The sequence below is a fragment of the Pipistrellus kuhlii genome, unplaced genomic scaffold (genome assembly GCF_014108245.1).
Source record: "Pipistrellus kuhlii isolate mPipKuh1 unplaced genomic scaffold, mPipKuh1.p scaffold_m20_p_10, whole genome shotgun sequence".
In the NCBI taxonomy this organism is placed as follows: Eukaryota; Metazoa; Chordata; class Mammalia; order Chiroptera; family Vespertilionidae; genus Pipistrellus; species Pipistrellus kuhlii.
The window spans coordinates 46,325,238-46,341,597 of record NW_023425405.1 but is presented as its reverse complement, the minus strand read 5'-3'; the positions used below and the strand labels follow the sequence as shown (position 1 = coordinate 46,341,597).

Genomic DNA, 16,360 nt, shown 5'->3' with positions numbered 1-16,360 from the left:
AGGGCTGCCTCCATGTAGTCAAAGATGGCTATGTGGACACAAGATAGTTGCCACAAGATGGTTGGCAGTGGAGAGCAGTTGTGGGCAATCAGGCCAGCAGGGGAAGGCAGTTAGGGATGACTGGGCTGGCAGAGGAGGGCAATTGGGGGAACCAGGTTGGCAACGGAGGGAGTTAGGGGTGACCAGGCCAGAAGGGGAGGCAGGGGCAATGGGGCTGGCAGGGGAGATGTAAGGCCTTGATCAGGCTGGCAAGAGAGTAATTAGGGTGTGAACAGGCTGGCAGGAAGAAGCAGTTAGGGTCACTCAGGCAGGCAGGCAGGTGAGCAGTTGGGAACCAGCAGTCCTTGATTGTGAGAGTGATGCCTAGCTGCCCATTTAGGCCAAGATTGGGCCTAAACGGGCAGTCAGGAATCTCTGAGAGATCCCAGACTGAAGAAGGTGCAGGCTGGGCTGAGGGATCCCAACCTTCATGCACAAATTTTGTGCGCTGGGCCTCTATTGTGTTTAATATTATTATAAACATAGAAATACTTCTAATGTAAGAACAACAGGCTGATGCATATAATAAAAAAAAAAAAAATGCTAGCAATCAACTTCTCTTTTTCTTGCCAGCACTATGTAGATTGAGAATTTTTTGTGTTCTTTTGCTATTCCAGGTACCAGACCTGGTCAAAGCAACATGATTGAAACTGATGGTTCTGCTCCATTTCTAAGTAGATATTAAAACTGAACACTTTTATTAGGCTCTGTTTTAACAGGCTAGCATGTGCAAACACAATCTTCTGCAGAAGCTCTGTTCACATTGCAACGGGATCATGTAATATGTTAACTCAGCCACAGAGAGAATCTGCAATCTTTGACTGCCCTTTGCAACATTCCAAAAGTGTCTTGTTTCTTCCAAAAACTTGAATTGCTTATAGAAAAACATTATGACACAATTGTCAGGCTTCTTCCTTCTGACTTAGACTTGCTGGTTGTGGCAGTTTGCTAACACAGCTATCAGTTCTGTTTTAAATGAAGCACCTACAGGAAACATTACAATGAGGGTATAAGATTTCTGCCAGTGTCATTTCTTTAAGAATCCAGTTATATATGCATGAAGTTGACCTGGCAACTACTGTGTATGGAAATAAAGTATGGCAATCACAGTTGATCCTTCACTGGGATGATTTCAGAGGCAACATTCTTAACCCTAGAGAAGAGGGGATGTTCTGGGTCACTTGGCTGCAGGTCTTCTGGCTCCATGAATGGGATATGAAATCCTGGAAGTGCAGGGAAGACAGACACTGGCCACTCTGAGCCAGAGAGCTGAGTCCGTGGTGTGTTGTTCAGTAAAGGGTGGAGGGACTGAATCTTCAGGGAGGAATGCTTTCCTGGGAGGAGTTCCAGAGGTCGTTCCTCCACCCTGCCTCTTTGGTTCCCAAAGGCTCACTCATTTGACTTTTTTTTTTTTTTTTTAAATTTAAAAGAGCTGCTCTTTCCTCAACACCAGATGTAAGAAAGCCCATTACGGAAATATGTCTCAAGTACTGATTACTCCCTTTTTTTTCACGGAGTCAGCTCCAGATGCTCGTTGCTAAGCCCAGGCTACTTCCAACACTGCTTTAGGATAAGGAAAAGAAAATGCTCATCTGTAGGAGCTTGGGAATAGTGAGAGAGGGACTGCTGGCAGGCTCTTCTAGTTTCACACTTGTTTACTGTTTTACTAAAAAGGGTTTTTCCATCCCCACCTTGTATGTAGAATAATTGCTATCTGACGTGAGAGGTTCTCGCACTGTGATGCTCAGTGTCCCTTTGATCTGGTGAAAAGTCGGATGAGCACTGGGTTGAGGGAGGTTTCAGGGGGGAAAATCCCTGACTTGTAATATTTGCCAATTTCCATAATGCAAATACTCCCACAATGCTCTTCTCAAGTTATTAGCATGACGCCCTTACTTGAGACTAGGTGCACTGTTCTGATGAGCTTGTATAAGCTGGACTCCCCACACACTCATTGCAGCTCTGCAGCCATGAACCCTAATTAAATTAGTGTGGCTAGCTTTTACATGCTTTATTGGTTTATTCAAGGGATTTCTCGTAAGGTATCACTTGAGTTTACACATCTTCTGCACTATATCCCGTAGATGTGTTATTCAAAAAGAAATGGGTAAAAGCATGTACAATCAGCCCTGGCCACTGTGGCTCAATTGTTTGGAACGTTGTCCCATGTCCTGGAAGGTGGTAGATTGGATTCCCAGTCAGGGCACATATCCTGGACAAGCTCATGTGGGTGGCAGCAGATCAATGTTTCTCTCTCTCTCTTTCTTTCTCAAAAACAATAAAACCTTTTTTTTTTTTTTAAAGTATATGTAATGACAACCACCTCTAAATTTTCTGTACTATGGTGAAGCTTCAAATATCAACTTCAAATATCAAGTCATTCTCAAAAATGTGATTTGTCTTTGAATACATTATCAGTGAGTCACCTGGAAATGCAAGAAATGCTGTAAGTGAAAAAATGAGCACTTTTGAGTGACAACGGAATTTGAAAGTTGCTCAATTCCCCCTTTACTTGCCCCTCTCTTATGTAATGTCTGGCTTTTATCCAACACTCCCTAAACTGAGATATCTTAAGATGGATATTTCTCCTCACTTATTTTTCCTACATTACACAAAATAATTAAATGTTTTTATTTCCCCCTCTTTTGTTGACCTATGAGCATCATAAAGAGGTAATTTAAAAGGAGATTATGAATTCTATGATAAGACTGTGTTGCCAGCCATAACTGAGTATGATTTTTAAAATTTATTTTTTTCATGGATTAGTAGCAATGCTGATAATCTTTCCAAAGTTAATTAAAAGTTAATTTGCTAATAAAATGATTAATCTTTCAGGTTCCTAACAGGAGACCAAACTTGAGTCCTTTTAGTTTAAATAAATAAGTTCTTCAAAATCTTTGCAGACAATTTTTGCTATTGTAAAAAATAATAATAAAATTGACTACAGTACAACTTAAGATGATAAAAAAAATAAGTAAGTAAATAACACTTTGTAAATAGACTCTACTAGTAACTCAAAAAAACAAAGTGGATCAACGATTGCTAAAAATGATATGGAATGGATATCTGAAAGCATACTGGCAAAGGGAATTTCATATTCAAGTTAAAAAAACCTTAAAAAGTAAATATTATTTTAACGACTTTTTTTTAACTTTGTCCATAAAATCATTCAATCATTATTTACTCACATGCACTCTATTTTATTTTGACTCTATTCTAATATATCCATCTTAAAACATAAGAAAATGACATTTCTCTTGATGTCAATTGTGTAGCATCTACATCTCCTCTCAATCAGTACACTGCATGGCATTTTACAGAGACAGAAACTAATCAGTGTTTTAGCAAGCAACGCAGCACTATTATGAGTCAAATAAAAAACTAATAGTAGGACTGTGGTCATTGTTGTCCTAGAAACATTTCAGTTCCAATCTGCCAGTGCACTTTCTATAACTTCACCTGAAAAAAAGTTAGTTTTAATGTACTCTTTAATATTATTAACATTGCAAGACTCAGATATATTTGTATGCCTTGAAATTTTAGAGTTTATAAATTGTTTGAACTGTAACATCACTTTCACTGATATTATTTACTCACATATACCATTTTCTATGAGAAATAACAACATATATGTTTAAAATAAATATACCCCTTAAATTGAAGTATCTCCACATGATTTATCTCTAAATTAATTCTATTAATTTATCATCTATTTTAGTTAATAAATATTTCTTCACTAAAATAGATGAGATTCCTTAATATTAAGAAGAGTTGTGAAAAGCAACTAGCATTCAAATTCTTAGGTTGCCACCAAAAGGTTAACACTTGCCAAGCTATGGTTTTTATGTCAATACATTTAGGAAAATATCTCTGTCCTCATACATACCCAGTGGCCTTGAAATCTAAATAAGATTTATTAGCAATAGCATTTAGAAAAAAATATATAGAGAGTGCTATAACATATATAACATGTTATATATCCCAAATCTGGAAAGCTATGACCTGAAAAATTATAAGAAATATACCAGTAGGTCTATGGTTGTATTTAATGACTGTCAAATTGATTTATATTATTAAATTCCATTTTTTAAGAAAGAAAATAACAAAGATACTTTTTGGATACTTACAGTTCCAGGGCGTGGATATGGAATTCTACCCTGATAGGAGATCAGCTGATGATTTGGACCTTCTTTGTGGGCAAAAGGACCGTTAAACACAGTCTGTATATCAGATAAATGATACACGCACACTGCTGATCCTTTAAAAACTGAGCTAAAAAAATGAAAACAGAAAGAGATCCATTTTCTGACTCTTTTAATTTAAACACGATTTTAAAAATACTTGCCAAAATTCATAATAAAAAGTTGATATAATTCTTCATGGAGAAATTCAATTTTATGGTACACATTGTAAAGCTAAAAAGCTTTGACTATCAATATTTTGAAATAAGCCATTGATACATAAAGCATTAAGACATTTAATTCATTCATGAATGTAATAGACAATAAGTTATAGAAAAGTTCTTAATGTTTCTGTAATATAGTGTACGTTAAAGAAGTTTCTATCTAGTTTATCTAAGAAACAAAAAATTAATTGATTTATTTAAAATATGAATTTGAATTCTAAATCACTATAAATACTATTATAATTTAACTGACAGAAACAAATTTCATTAATAAGAGAATATCATATCTCTTTGTCTTGACTTTTAATGTGAGAAGTAATCCTAAATAGTACTGGAAAAGTCTGAATCATCATTATTTATGCACTTTCTCTGCTAGTCACAGAAAAAAAGAGGATCCAAGAAGATTCAGTAAGTTACCTTTAGTCAGTAAAATCCCATAAACTTAGATTGGATCCTTAATGAAAACTATTGGCATTGTCACTAAGGCATATTGACTGAAACCAACTTTTCTTTTCTTTTTTTAAATATATTTTATTGATTTTTTACAGAGAGGAAGGGAGAGAGAGAGAGAACTAGGAACATCGATGAGAGAGACTCATTATCGATCAGCTGTCTCTTGCACACCCCCTACTGGGGATGTGCCCGCAACCGAGGTACATGCCCTTGACCAGAATCGAACCTGGGACCTACGCTCTATCCACTGAGCCAAACTGGTTTTGGCTGAAACCAACTTTTCTCCAACTCACGTATTTCTCTTAAATTAGATGCATAATGGAAAACTTAGATGGCCAAAGAAAACTTATATAACCATTGAAAAAACAAGGTATATTATTAATTCCTAGAGGCCCAGTGAACGAAATCATGCACAAGTAGAGTTCCTAGGCTGAGCCTGGCCTCCATCACATGGTCTCTGCCACCCTGTGATGCTACATGAAGCTCCCGCCCCAGGAAGTTCCCTGGTGTTCAGGGTCGCTGTCCCTGGACTGCTCTGTGAGGCTCCCCGGCACTGCACATGTTCTGTGAACCTCCCCACTACACCCCCCCCCCCCCCCCCATCCCCACACCCCGCCCTGTGACTGTTCTATGAGGATCCCCTGCCCTGTGACTACTCTGCAAAACTTCCCCTGGCTGCCGCCACTCAACAGTCCCCAGTCCTAAATCATAAGATACAATTGTTTAATAATTACCTTGATGTTGTAAAAATGCCATACACTAGTGTTGTCCTTGGATTATCAGTTTCAAGCAGAAATACATCCTCTATAAAAGAGAAATATCATTTTTTAAGTTAATAAATATTAACTGTGTTTTTAAAATTTACCCTAAGAAAATAACTTAAACTATGAAAAGAATTCTGAAAGAGATTCCTGCAGCATCATCCCAACTCTAAAACTAAAAGGAATTAAATTATAGGCACATGATAAAATAAATGAAATAAAATGCCATACAACCACTAACAGGATGTATGAAGACTGTAACATTATGGAAACCATGCTAATAAAATAATATTAAGTGGAAAAGGCACAATGGAATATAAGACGAACTAGAACCATGTAACCTTAAACTATTTCTGCTGCTTTTTTTCTCTGTATTTCTTTTTTTTTTTTTTTTAATTTTACTGATTTTTCACAGAAAAGAAGAGAGAGGGATAGAAAGTTAGAAACATCGATGAGAGAGAAACATCGATCAGCTGCCTCCTGCACACCCCATACTGGGGATGTGCCCGCAACCAAGGCACATGCCCTTGACCAGAATCAAAACTGGGACCTTTCAGTCCACAGGCCAACACTCCATCCACTGAGCCAAACCGGTCTCGCCTTTTCTCTGTATTTCTAAATATCCTTTAATTATTTACATTTTTCTGAGGTAGGGTTAGAAGTTATTACATGGAAGAAAACTTTTGCACAGGGACTTTTTTATTCGTACAAAATTTGAATTTTTTTGGCTTATGGTCAAAGTTGCTAGTGATATTTTTTATTAACGATTTCTCTGACAATAAGAAGTTTAAAGTATATTAAAGCAAAGATAATGGTATAGACAATAAAGTAAAGTAATAAACAACAAAACCTGGAAGTAACTTTCTGATAGAAAACTGCAATTAACAAACAATTGTTATGATTACAAGAAATGTCTGTATTTAGTGACATTTTTTGCAAATAAAATTCTTGCTGAGGAATACAAAGAAAGAGGTATTTGTTGTAAATTCACCATGAATTTAGGAATATATCATGGAGAATTCAATGAACTAAATGTTTTAGCAATGCATTCATATATAAAACAAATTTTGAAAATACTTAAGAAATTGAGAGTATCCACATCATTACTTCAAATTGACATATTGTTTATGCTGAAAACATCCATGTAAAACACATCCTCTCCTGAGAGTTTATTGTTAAATTTTATAAACTCTACAAAGTCTCTTTCAAACATTTTTCAGATTCACATCCATGTACCTAATTCATCGAAGTGTGTTTCCGGGCCATCTTCATCTGTCACCGAGCACACCAGCCTGGCTTTCAGGAAGGTAGTCCACTTGTTGACAAGGCTACGCAGTCCACCCGTGTCGTTCTGAAACCGATTTGTGAACACATTTCAGTTTTCTTAAGTAAATACTGAAGTCTGTAACAACTTGTAGTCGGGGACTTGTAATCTGAAGGATGACTATGTTAACCATATTAGAATATCAATAGTTAGAGAGGAATATTTAAGATATATAGTATGTTATAAAATAGCCATAGGTTATATACTACGTATTGTTCTTCTACAGTGTTGTATCATCTGGAACTGTTTTAAAAAAGAATTTAATGAATATATTCCCTAAATCTTTATAAACATAACAATAAAGGATGGAAATATTTGTAAAATGTTACAGAACATAGATAATTTAATGTGCCTTTTCTTTATACCTCATTGTCTCCCATAGGGGTACCATATTTTCCGGCGTATAAGACGAACCCCTAATTTTACAGTTAAAACATAGGTGTAGGCCTATATTCGCTGTATAAGACTACCCCCCACTTCCGAGGCAACACCAGTTCTTTTTTTAATAGACCGCCTCTCTGACTCTGGCCAATCTGTGCAGGCTTTTTACTAGAACACAGTGTTGTCTTATACGCAAGAAAATACGGTATTATTGTATACAGCGAGATTGCAAATCCTACTGTGGTCAGCAGAGTTGATTTACACTTAACACCAAATGGCCCCCAATAGTTCTGGCTTTCTCCTTCATTTCTCTGTATACCTAATCAGGTGCTTTAATATATATTTCCCCAAACAGGGCAGGAAAATAGCACTGGATTCACATTATGCTAAATGAATTAAGTCCTACAGAGAATGATAGATATGTATGATCTCCTTTTTATGTGAGATCTAAACAAAAGCAATAAGACAGCTCATGGATACAAGAACAGATCAGTGGTTGCAAGAGACAGTGAAATGTAGTAAAAGTGATTAAAATGGGTGAACTCTGTTTTTATTTTTGTTTTGTTTTGTTTTTGGGGGGGCTGTTGGGTGTTTGTATTTTTAGTTTAAATAAATTGAATTTTAAGATGTTAATACTTACAGGACATATTCTAGCGATCATAGAATGAATCTGTTTTGTGCTTCTGCTATTGTCAGTCAGCTTCTCCTTGAAGAAAAAGTAAATCTTAGCATCATTTGGATCAGTTCCATCCGGGATGACATGTGCATCCACAAACATAGGTTCTGAAAAGAAATACAAAGACTATAAATATATTCTAAAAATATATGCTAAAAATCCATCTACTGTTCATCCAAGTAGACCACAGACACATGGCTTCTCCATCTTTGGTGTAAAACAATAATTTGATTTTCATAGGCAAAAAGTATAAAAGCAGTAATTGTATTCAGCCAACATTTTAAATGTCAAGTGCCACAAAATATAGTTATAATAAGACAGGTCAAACTATTTTTCTCTGTCTATAATATATTCTGGAAGTTCAGTAAATGCAAAAAAAATCTTTGCGCACTGATGAGTTTTAAAAATTTGGAAAACTATTCTACCAGTTATTTCCCTTGGAATCTGACAGTCAGTCATTTAATGGGGGGGAAAAGGTTTGTTTTTCAAAGTGTGGTTTTCAATCCAGTGCATATAAACTCAAATTCACTGAAGCAGAATGGAATGAGGAGTGGGGAGTCCAAGATCTGAAAAACACATTTTAAAAAAAATACAGTGTATGAAATAAAAGGGAAACTTTTCAAGGAAAAAGTGACGTCATTCGAAGACATAGAGGGATTCCTTATTTCAAGAACAAAACAACTTTTAGGATATTCTATTTCCAGATGTACCAGAGGAATAATCTGAAGAAGAAAATGGACAATCAACGCTTTCTTGTGCTGGTCTATCAGTGAAACAAGATGCTTTACTGTGGTGATTCATGCTTAACTGTGCAATGTTAAGTGAATTGCCAAATTTAGAGTGAGCTAGAAATTTCCCCCCGGGTTGAAATGGCAAAAACCTTCGTGGTTTCTTACTCCTCTCAGCAATAGAAACTCATTGAAATTGTGCTTTAAAGTCAAATGAGCACCTTCCATGATGTGAATTCCATGTGATCTGGAAGTAGTTGAAAACTGATAATCATAAAGTTATCATACCGATGATTTCTCTTAAATATTAGTCAAATTATGATAAAATAATATATGCCAGTTTTATAATTTAGAATCTAAGTATAAAACAAATATAGTTTCTGAATATACCCTATTTATTTCATCTGTCATAAATTTATGGAACTTTTGATTTGACATTATTAAAACATACAATCTAAATGCACAAATAACATATTTAATTATAATATGTTACACTTAAACAATGAGGACTTTGTGTACAAGCACGTATGAAGAATATCACTCATTTTAAATTTATATATTCTATAATGATTGTATGATGATTAGTAAAGAGTTAGCATATGACTATTTCAACTGTTTATTTATCCTAAACTTTTAAAATCATAAAGTCAAAATTACTGTCACTGACAACATGGCCCTGTAATTTATTTTGTTTTTTCCACTTTTACCTAAATTTTATTATGGGAATAAACAAATTAGTCTACAGCATCATCCTAAAAAAATGTGTAAAATGTTCTCTTACCACTTAGCCATTTGGAATTGTGTTGATCAGTTCTGACTGCATTCCTCTTAGTTAAACTTCGAAAAATAGCAGCATCTGTCCCCATAAAATCTATATACATCCCAGAGAAAAGTTCTTCATCTGTGAAAAAGAAATTGTCAACACAATGTAAATGTTTTTTAAGGCTATTTCCAAAATCAAGGAGAACTTATTTAATGAGATTAATATACATATTACAGTGTTTATAATTATCAATTGGTTTACATTATCCACCAAATAAAAAGTTGAATAAAGTTTAATCAGGTCTCATTATTGACTGTATGATTACCAAAATGACTTTATTCTATGAAGAAATAAAAATTTCTCTGCCTGTACTTAATAATATTAAATGCCTATGTTTATAGTGTGTCAGAAATGGCAGAGATGATATATATAACATAATATAAAAGATAACAGAATGGCTTAATTATTACTTTGTTTTAATACTGTAAGAGTCAGAAAACTTGTTTCATATTTTGGGCAGTAATTAACAAACTGGCAATTAGGACTAAATCATTTAGCTCCCTGAATCACAATCCTTACATCTGTAAAATATATAGGCATTGATTGTGGTTCTCAAAAGTCATCACCACATATTAAAAATTCTATGATTATACTAAATGGATTGAAATTAATACTTTTTATTATTATTATTAATGACATAGAGACAACTTTAAAATGTCAAAATACTATTAATGATATAATAATTTCATCATTAAAAGTATACACTTTGATTTTCAGTGCTAGAAGGTTTCTATATGGTAATCAAAGTTCTCTATTTTCATTTGCAAAACAATATATTAAAATTATAGTAAAAAATAATGTTACATCAATAAACTACATATGGCTTACCATATTAAGCCATGAGAAATAGAATGCAGAGACAAGAAATTAAAGATATTTTTTAATTAAATTATCATTATTGATTGCAAAAACAGATATTTTAACCTGTATATATGTAACATTTAGTTTATCCATATTAATTTTTATGCTAGGAAAGAGAGTAGACATTGAATGGGTATGTGTGACCCTTGAGAATAAAGCAGTAGCTAAATGTCTATTTAAAAGAGAATACATTTTATCACATCTGTCCCACTAAACCACCATGCAGCTGTGCTCTCTGACTACTGTTCTAGAATTACTTCCTGGCTACTTTGAGATTGTGGTCCTTGGCAGAGCTGGAACACTCTGAAGTGCTCTAAGCTCACTATTTAGTAACAAGCAATACCAACTGGCCCAGGATAGAACGAAGAGTGGAATGTTTTTAATATGTGTTCATGAAAAGGACCCCTGCAAGTTAGCCATTGGGTATGGCAGGCACTGTGTCTCCAAGGTGGCTTCCTCGTTTTTCTAAAGCCCATGAAAATTGATTATAGAGACAGAACAAAAATGTTCAGGAAAGCATTCTGAGTGGTTTAGTTTCTTTTAAAATTGTGTGGGCATTTATGAAGCATCTACACAAGTGTTCTGTAGATAACATGGTTGTTAAATTGAAATAACTTAGGAATTAATCATTTTATACTGTAGTTAGACCCAGTTACCTCTGAACAGTGGGTTATAAAATCCTGTTATGCAACAGACTGACTAGCACAGCTATCAATTATCATCTCTGTATCCAGGAAGGAAAGAATAAAGGATACGGGAGGATAGTGTATGGTGCAGAGGGCTGCTTCTAATCCTATTACACACCACCTTATTAGTTAGGTCTTAAACGTTACAAAACCTTGCATGTCTGATTGACTTCATTTCCTGTCTTAAATTCTCAATAATTAGAAATAGTAAAGTGCCTGCTTTAGTTTGTGTAAGAAATATTTAATTAATGTCACTTTGGAATGGGGTTTTGAGAATAGGGTATTTTATGAAGGATTTCTTTTTGTAGGACTTTTGCAAAGATAAACTTGTGCCTTTTCTCTTTAATCCAAAAATATTTTGCTTTCCAATTGCATTTCTACTACAAGAAAAACCATATGGGGTTTTTGATTAGCTCTTTAAAAGATGTCATCTGACTTTTTTTTGTGTGTGTGTGTGTTACAACAATAACTAAAAATAGCAAAAGAATACTAAACATACATATTTGGTTGGATGTCACAACTGCATTGTGAAATTTGAAATTAAAATTCACAATGTTTCTTGGCACTTTAATAGAAATATTTTAACAAAAATGTGTTATTTAGTGGATTGCAGTTGAACAGAAATGATCAAACATTGTATAGCAAAAGTGATAGGACTGTACAGATCTATTATACAACATTGGAGATGACAATGGAGATAATTTTAGAGAAATAATCAATAGAACAAATAAAATTATAAATATAAGCTTATCAAGCTTCCTACTCATTTTGGTTTCAGTTTTCCCTTCCTAAAATATATTTTTGTTATTTCAGAGAGGAAGGGAGAGGGAGAGAGAGAGAAATATCAATGCTGAGCGAGAATCATTGATTGGCTGCCTCCTACACACTCCACACTGGGAATTGAGCCCACAACCTGGGCATGTGCCCTGACTGGGAACTGAACCGGGAATTGAACCATCACCTCCTGGTGCATAGGTCAGCACTCAACCACCAAGCCTCATCAGCTGGGCTGGTTTCAGCTTAATGAATTTCAGTGATAGTATAAATTATAATTTGATCAAAGTATTAAAAGGTTGTATAGAAACATCAGCATCAGAACTGAAGTCTCAGGTCCTTATAAAATGAAGGCCAATAATCATATTAAATTTTGTAAAAAAAACAAACAAAAACAACCCCAATTCTCTAAAGGCAAAACTAGTAAATGGCTTATCACAGTTTAACACTAAGATTCATAATGCCTTGTTCTAAACCTTATTGTTCTAAACAATATTTGATGAGATCAAACTACAGTATTAGTGCTAACTAATCTTTGAAATTTATTTCCATAGCATTTAGCTTGAAATGAATGAAAACTCTATATATTTCACTAATATTAGAATTTATAGTCTTTTAAAAAAGAAGACTTTCTAAGACATTGATCCTATTAAATATTTAGAAACTTATCTGAAAAGCCCTTGCATTAGACATTTGGATATCTTGTGGTTTCAAAGGTTTCTAAATCTTTTGTCCTAATTATATGTTTTCATTTCCTCCTTGCCCAATTTGAATGACCATATGGAAATAATTTGCTGGATATCTTCCAATGTCACATTTTAGTCAGTGCTAGATGTATCTGTCTTAATTTAGTTTCCAGATACAAACAAGATGTGTTGCCTCTTTAAATGAATCAAAGTAAAGCATTTTGAATAGAATAATTATTTTTCCACCTGTTCCCTTCTCAAATGATATAATTTTACTATTGGCAATACATACAGAAAGCAAACAGGGTTAAGTATCTACTGTATTGTTGGCAAGGGATCCCAGATTTGTTCTTAGAGTCAATTCATGTTAAACCAGACATATTCTAGAAGTGTCTTAACTAACCAGAAGGGAATGTCTTTTAAGTGAGTTATAGAATGGCATTTGATGATTGAGACTCAAAGACACTGATTTGTCAAAATAAGTACCAGCAAGCAATTGGGCCTGCTTCTTCACTGATATATATTTTATAGAAAATGAGAAAATAGAAAAGTGATTTTACTACCAGCTCTAGTTTTAGTATATCAACTTGTAGACAATCCATAGGAATATATTGTATTTGGCTAACCCATGTACTTTGTTAGTCTTTCATCAGGGGGTAACATCATTTTTAATAATTTGCGAAAGATTACTAAAACATGGGGAAAGTGGGTATACTTAATACTAGAAAAATAACTACAGGAAACTTGGAAATAACTTTATAATATATGTTAATATCCTATATATTAAAAGCCAAGCAACTGAAATGGCAGAAAGACTAGAACAATCAGAGACCAGAATGACCACAGCCCATCTCCTCGGCCAGCCGCTCCCCAGTGAGAAGTTAGGGGTGATCAGGCAGGCAAGTAGAGTGCTTAGAGGCAAATAAGCAGGCAGGCAGAGTGCTTTGGGGCAATCAGGCAGGCGGACAAAGTGGTTAGGGGAAATCAGGCAGGCAAGAGAGTGCTTAGGGGCGATCAGGCAGGCAAGCAAGAAGTTAGGGGCCAGTGGTCTTAGATTGCAAGAGGGTGCAGGGCGGCCTGAGGGACAACAACCCCCTTGCACAACTTTCATACACTGGACCTCTAATATATATGTATGTATATACATGTGCATGTTTTTTTGTAAATGGTTGACTTCTCTAGGAACGACAGCACTGTTGTGTTCGATGAAAAAATACATGCTTATTATGAATATTCCTGAACTACTATGAGAAACTAAAATTTCTATTTTTCAGCATAAACCTTTCTTCCTATTACTTTACTGATGTACTATCATCCATAGAATTATCAAAAATGGGCATACCATGTCATGAATTATTTATCCTTAATTTCCTTTTTATTTTCTATTTCTCAGTGTCTCCTTTATTTTTCACTTACTGATCATAACAGATACTGTGTTCACATTGGGGTTGAAAGAGCAGCGTCCTTTTCCAGATTCACACTTGGAGTCAATCATGAAAACTTGGTCCTTTATTGTAGATAAAATTTTAAAGATAGTAATAATAAGTAACTTTGTATTTAGTTAACCAATTGTTCTTTAATAAAACATCATCATAAATAATAAGCTTTCTACTTGATTTCTTAAAGGGTCTGACAGATTGCCGATATCTAGGGCAGTAGTTTATTTATCAGTTGAACACAGGCATGTGGTTCTAATAACAAGCTCAATGCAGCCAACTGTACTCTTCCAAGAAGCATAGCTTTACATTTCTTTAAGAACTTTAATATTTCATATTGTTTTGAACCACTTGGAAATGCATCAATATGGGATCAAATGATAATTACTCAGTTATTTTAAGTGATTTTTTAATTCAACAAAAGATATATACGTATAAATTACATACATGAAAAAATTAATAATACAAGAATACAGAGAGATTATTCAATTATATTCATACTAAAATAGATTAACCTTTGTTAAAGAGAAATGAACCTAAGGTATATCAATAGCAACATTTAATCTTTTTTTTACAATTCTAATCTGTAAAATTGAATTAAGACACTAAGAATTGGATTTCTAGGCTTAAGATGCATAATAAAATCAAAGCAAGATATTATGAAAGAATTTAGTTTTTAAGATATTTATATTAAATATGACATGTTTGACTTAAAGAATCCAAAAAATCTCTTTGGGTTAATGAATTGTTTCCTTAGTCAATAACTGTAAACTGGGATAAACACAGACTTAAATATCACAGGTGAAGTTGAACCAGCTACATATTTGACTGTACATTAGGTGTATATTTACTCTCAGAAGATACTTTTTTTCACAGTCCCCAAGTCATTTTAACCAATGTAAGAAGGCTAGAAAACCCTTCTAGACCAATGCTACTATGAAAGTACAATTTATTAATTATATAAAGTTCTCTCTGGCTGGCACTTCCAGGTGTGTATCTCATAAAAGTTTATTAAATTTGAAACATAAATAAGAAATGATTTAAAATAGATCTGAGAAAGTGAGTGTACAGTATATTTCTATAATTTGCATTAATATTATCAATACCTTACAGTCTAAGTAATTATGAAATCACACTATTTTTTCCTGTATCTTTTGCAGCATTTTTATTCAGAAATATGTATATATTTAAAGGCAAAACGCTGTATGTAAAGTAACTTGATGGCCAGAAACCAAATGTGATATATTTTGTGTTTACCGGCCTTGAAACTTTTTTATGACTATTGATATTTCCAAGTTTTTACTCTAAAATACAGTTTCTAGTGACCTTTGACACTGAGCAGAACTAAGAATGAAAAAAAAAGGTTCACTCACCTCTGATCTCCTCCCTCTGTTCACATAAGTGCAGACGGGGCTGAAAGCACCACTCCCACACACATACAGATGAGTGCGGTTGAAAGCCTGAATCACACGGACAAAGTTCCCACAGCCGTGCTGAAAGAATAGGCAAAGAAGTGTTTAGCGACGACTTTATTGCTATTACTAAGTATTACGTGAAACTTTGCTTTTAATGTTTCTTTCTGCTCTAACACATTTAGTTGTTCGGAGATAGTAAGAGAACCACATTGTTTATATCATTGCTTTATTTTGGGTGGAAGGTAGTCCAACTCAGATAATGAGTAAAATGATATATCTCTCATATTTCACTTCAGTATGCTGTGTAAGTTTTTGTTTTCTGAAACATAATGAAGCTAATTTTCACCTAGGGTTAATACAGCAAATTGTTTCCTCAAATTTTCTTCAAATCATATATACACTTATGCACACATACACACTATATAAACACGAACTAAGTGAAATTGTGCTTATATAATAAGGCCCATATTTTCTTTAGTACACAATGGCAAACACTATTGGCCTTTACAATTAGTGAATAAAACAAACCTTGAAAAAAATGCCAAACTGGTTACTTTCTATGAAAAATTATGTAATTTTCATCTCTCTGCCCATAATCTCCTAAAATACTTTCTTCAAAATCTCCTTTCTACCTGCTCCCAGTCTCAACAACAAAAAATCACTATAGAAATTATAAGTTGACTATGACCTTGCAGAAGTACATAAACATGGCCATCACCAAATGCACATCTGTGACTGAAGAGATCATTGCATGCTCTGTGTTTACTATCCTTTGCTGACTACAAATTAATCTGGCCTGACCTGAGATTAAATGTTGTTCCCTTCACAGTTACTTTTTCTCTCAAAGAACATTATTAAGAATAATGTTACAAATCAAAGATCAATACTTTAATAAAAATATATGAAAAGATA

General features: G+C 34.1%; 1 protein-coding gene across 5 annotated transcripts in view; it reads right to left on the bottom strand.

Moving 5' to 3' along the window:
* The window catches only part of SEMA3C (semaphorin 3C), a 146,875-nt gene that overhangs the window by 46,431 nt on the left and 84,084 nt on the right, over window positions 1-16,360 (bottom strand). For all 5 annotated transcript variants that reach the window (XM_045578500.1, XM_045578502.1, XM_045578501.1 and 2 more), the window contains 7 exons: window positions 15,407-15,526; window positions 14,014-14,104; window positions 9,549-9,668; window positions 8,004-8,146; window positions 6,895-7,009; window positions 5,632-5,701; window positions 4,167-4,311 (listed from right to left, as the gene is read on the bottom strand). In XM_045578500.1, coding sequence (XP_045434456.1) covers window positions 4,167-4,311; window positions 5,632-5,701; window positions 6,895-7,009; window positions 8,004-8,146; window positions 9,549-9,668; window positions 14,014-14,104; window positions 15,407-15,526 — 804 coding nt within the window. The remainder of the gene's footprint in view (window positions 1-4,166; window positions 4,312-5,631; window positions 5,702-6,894; window positions 7,010-8,003; window positions 8,147-9,548; window positions 9,669-14,013; window positions 14,105-15,406; window positions 15,527-16,360) is intronic.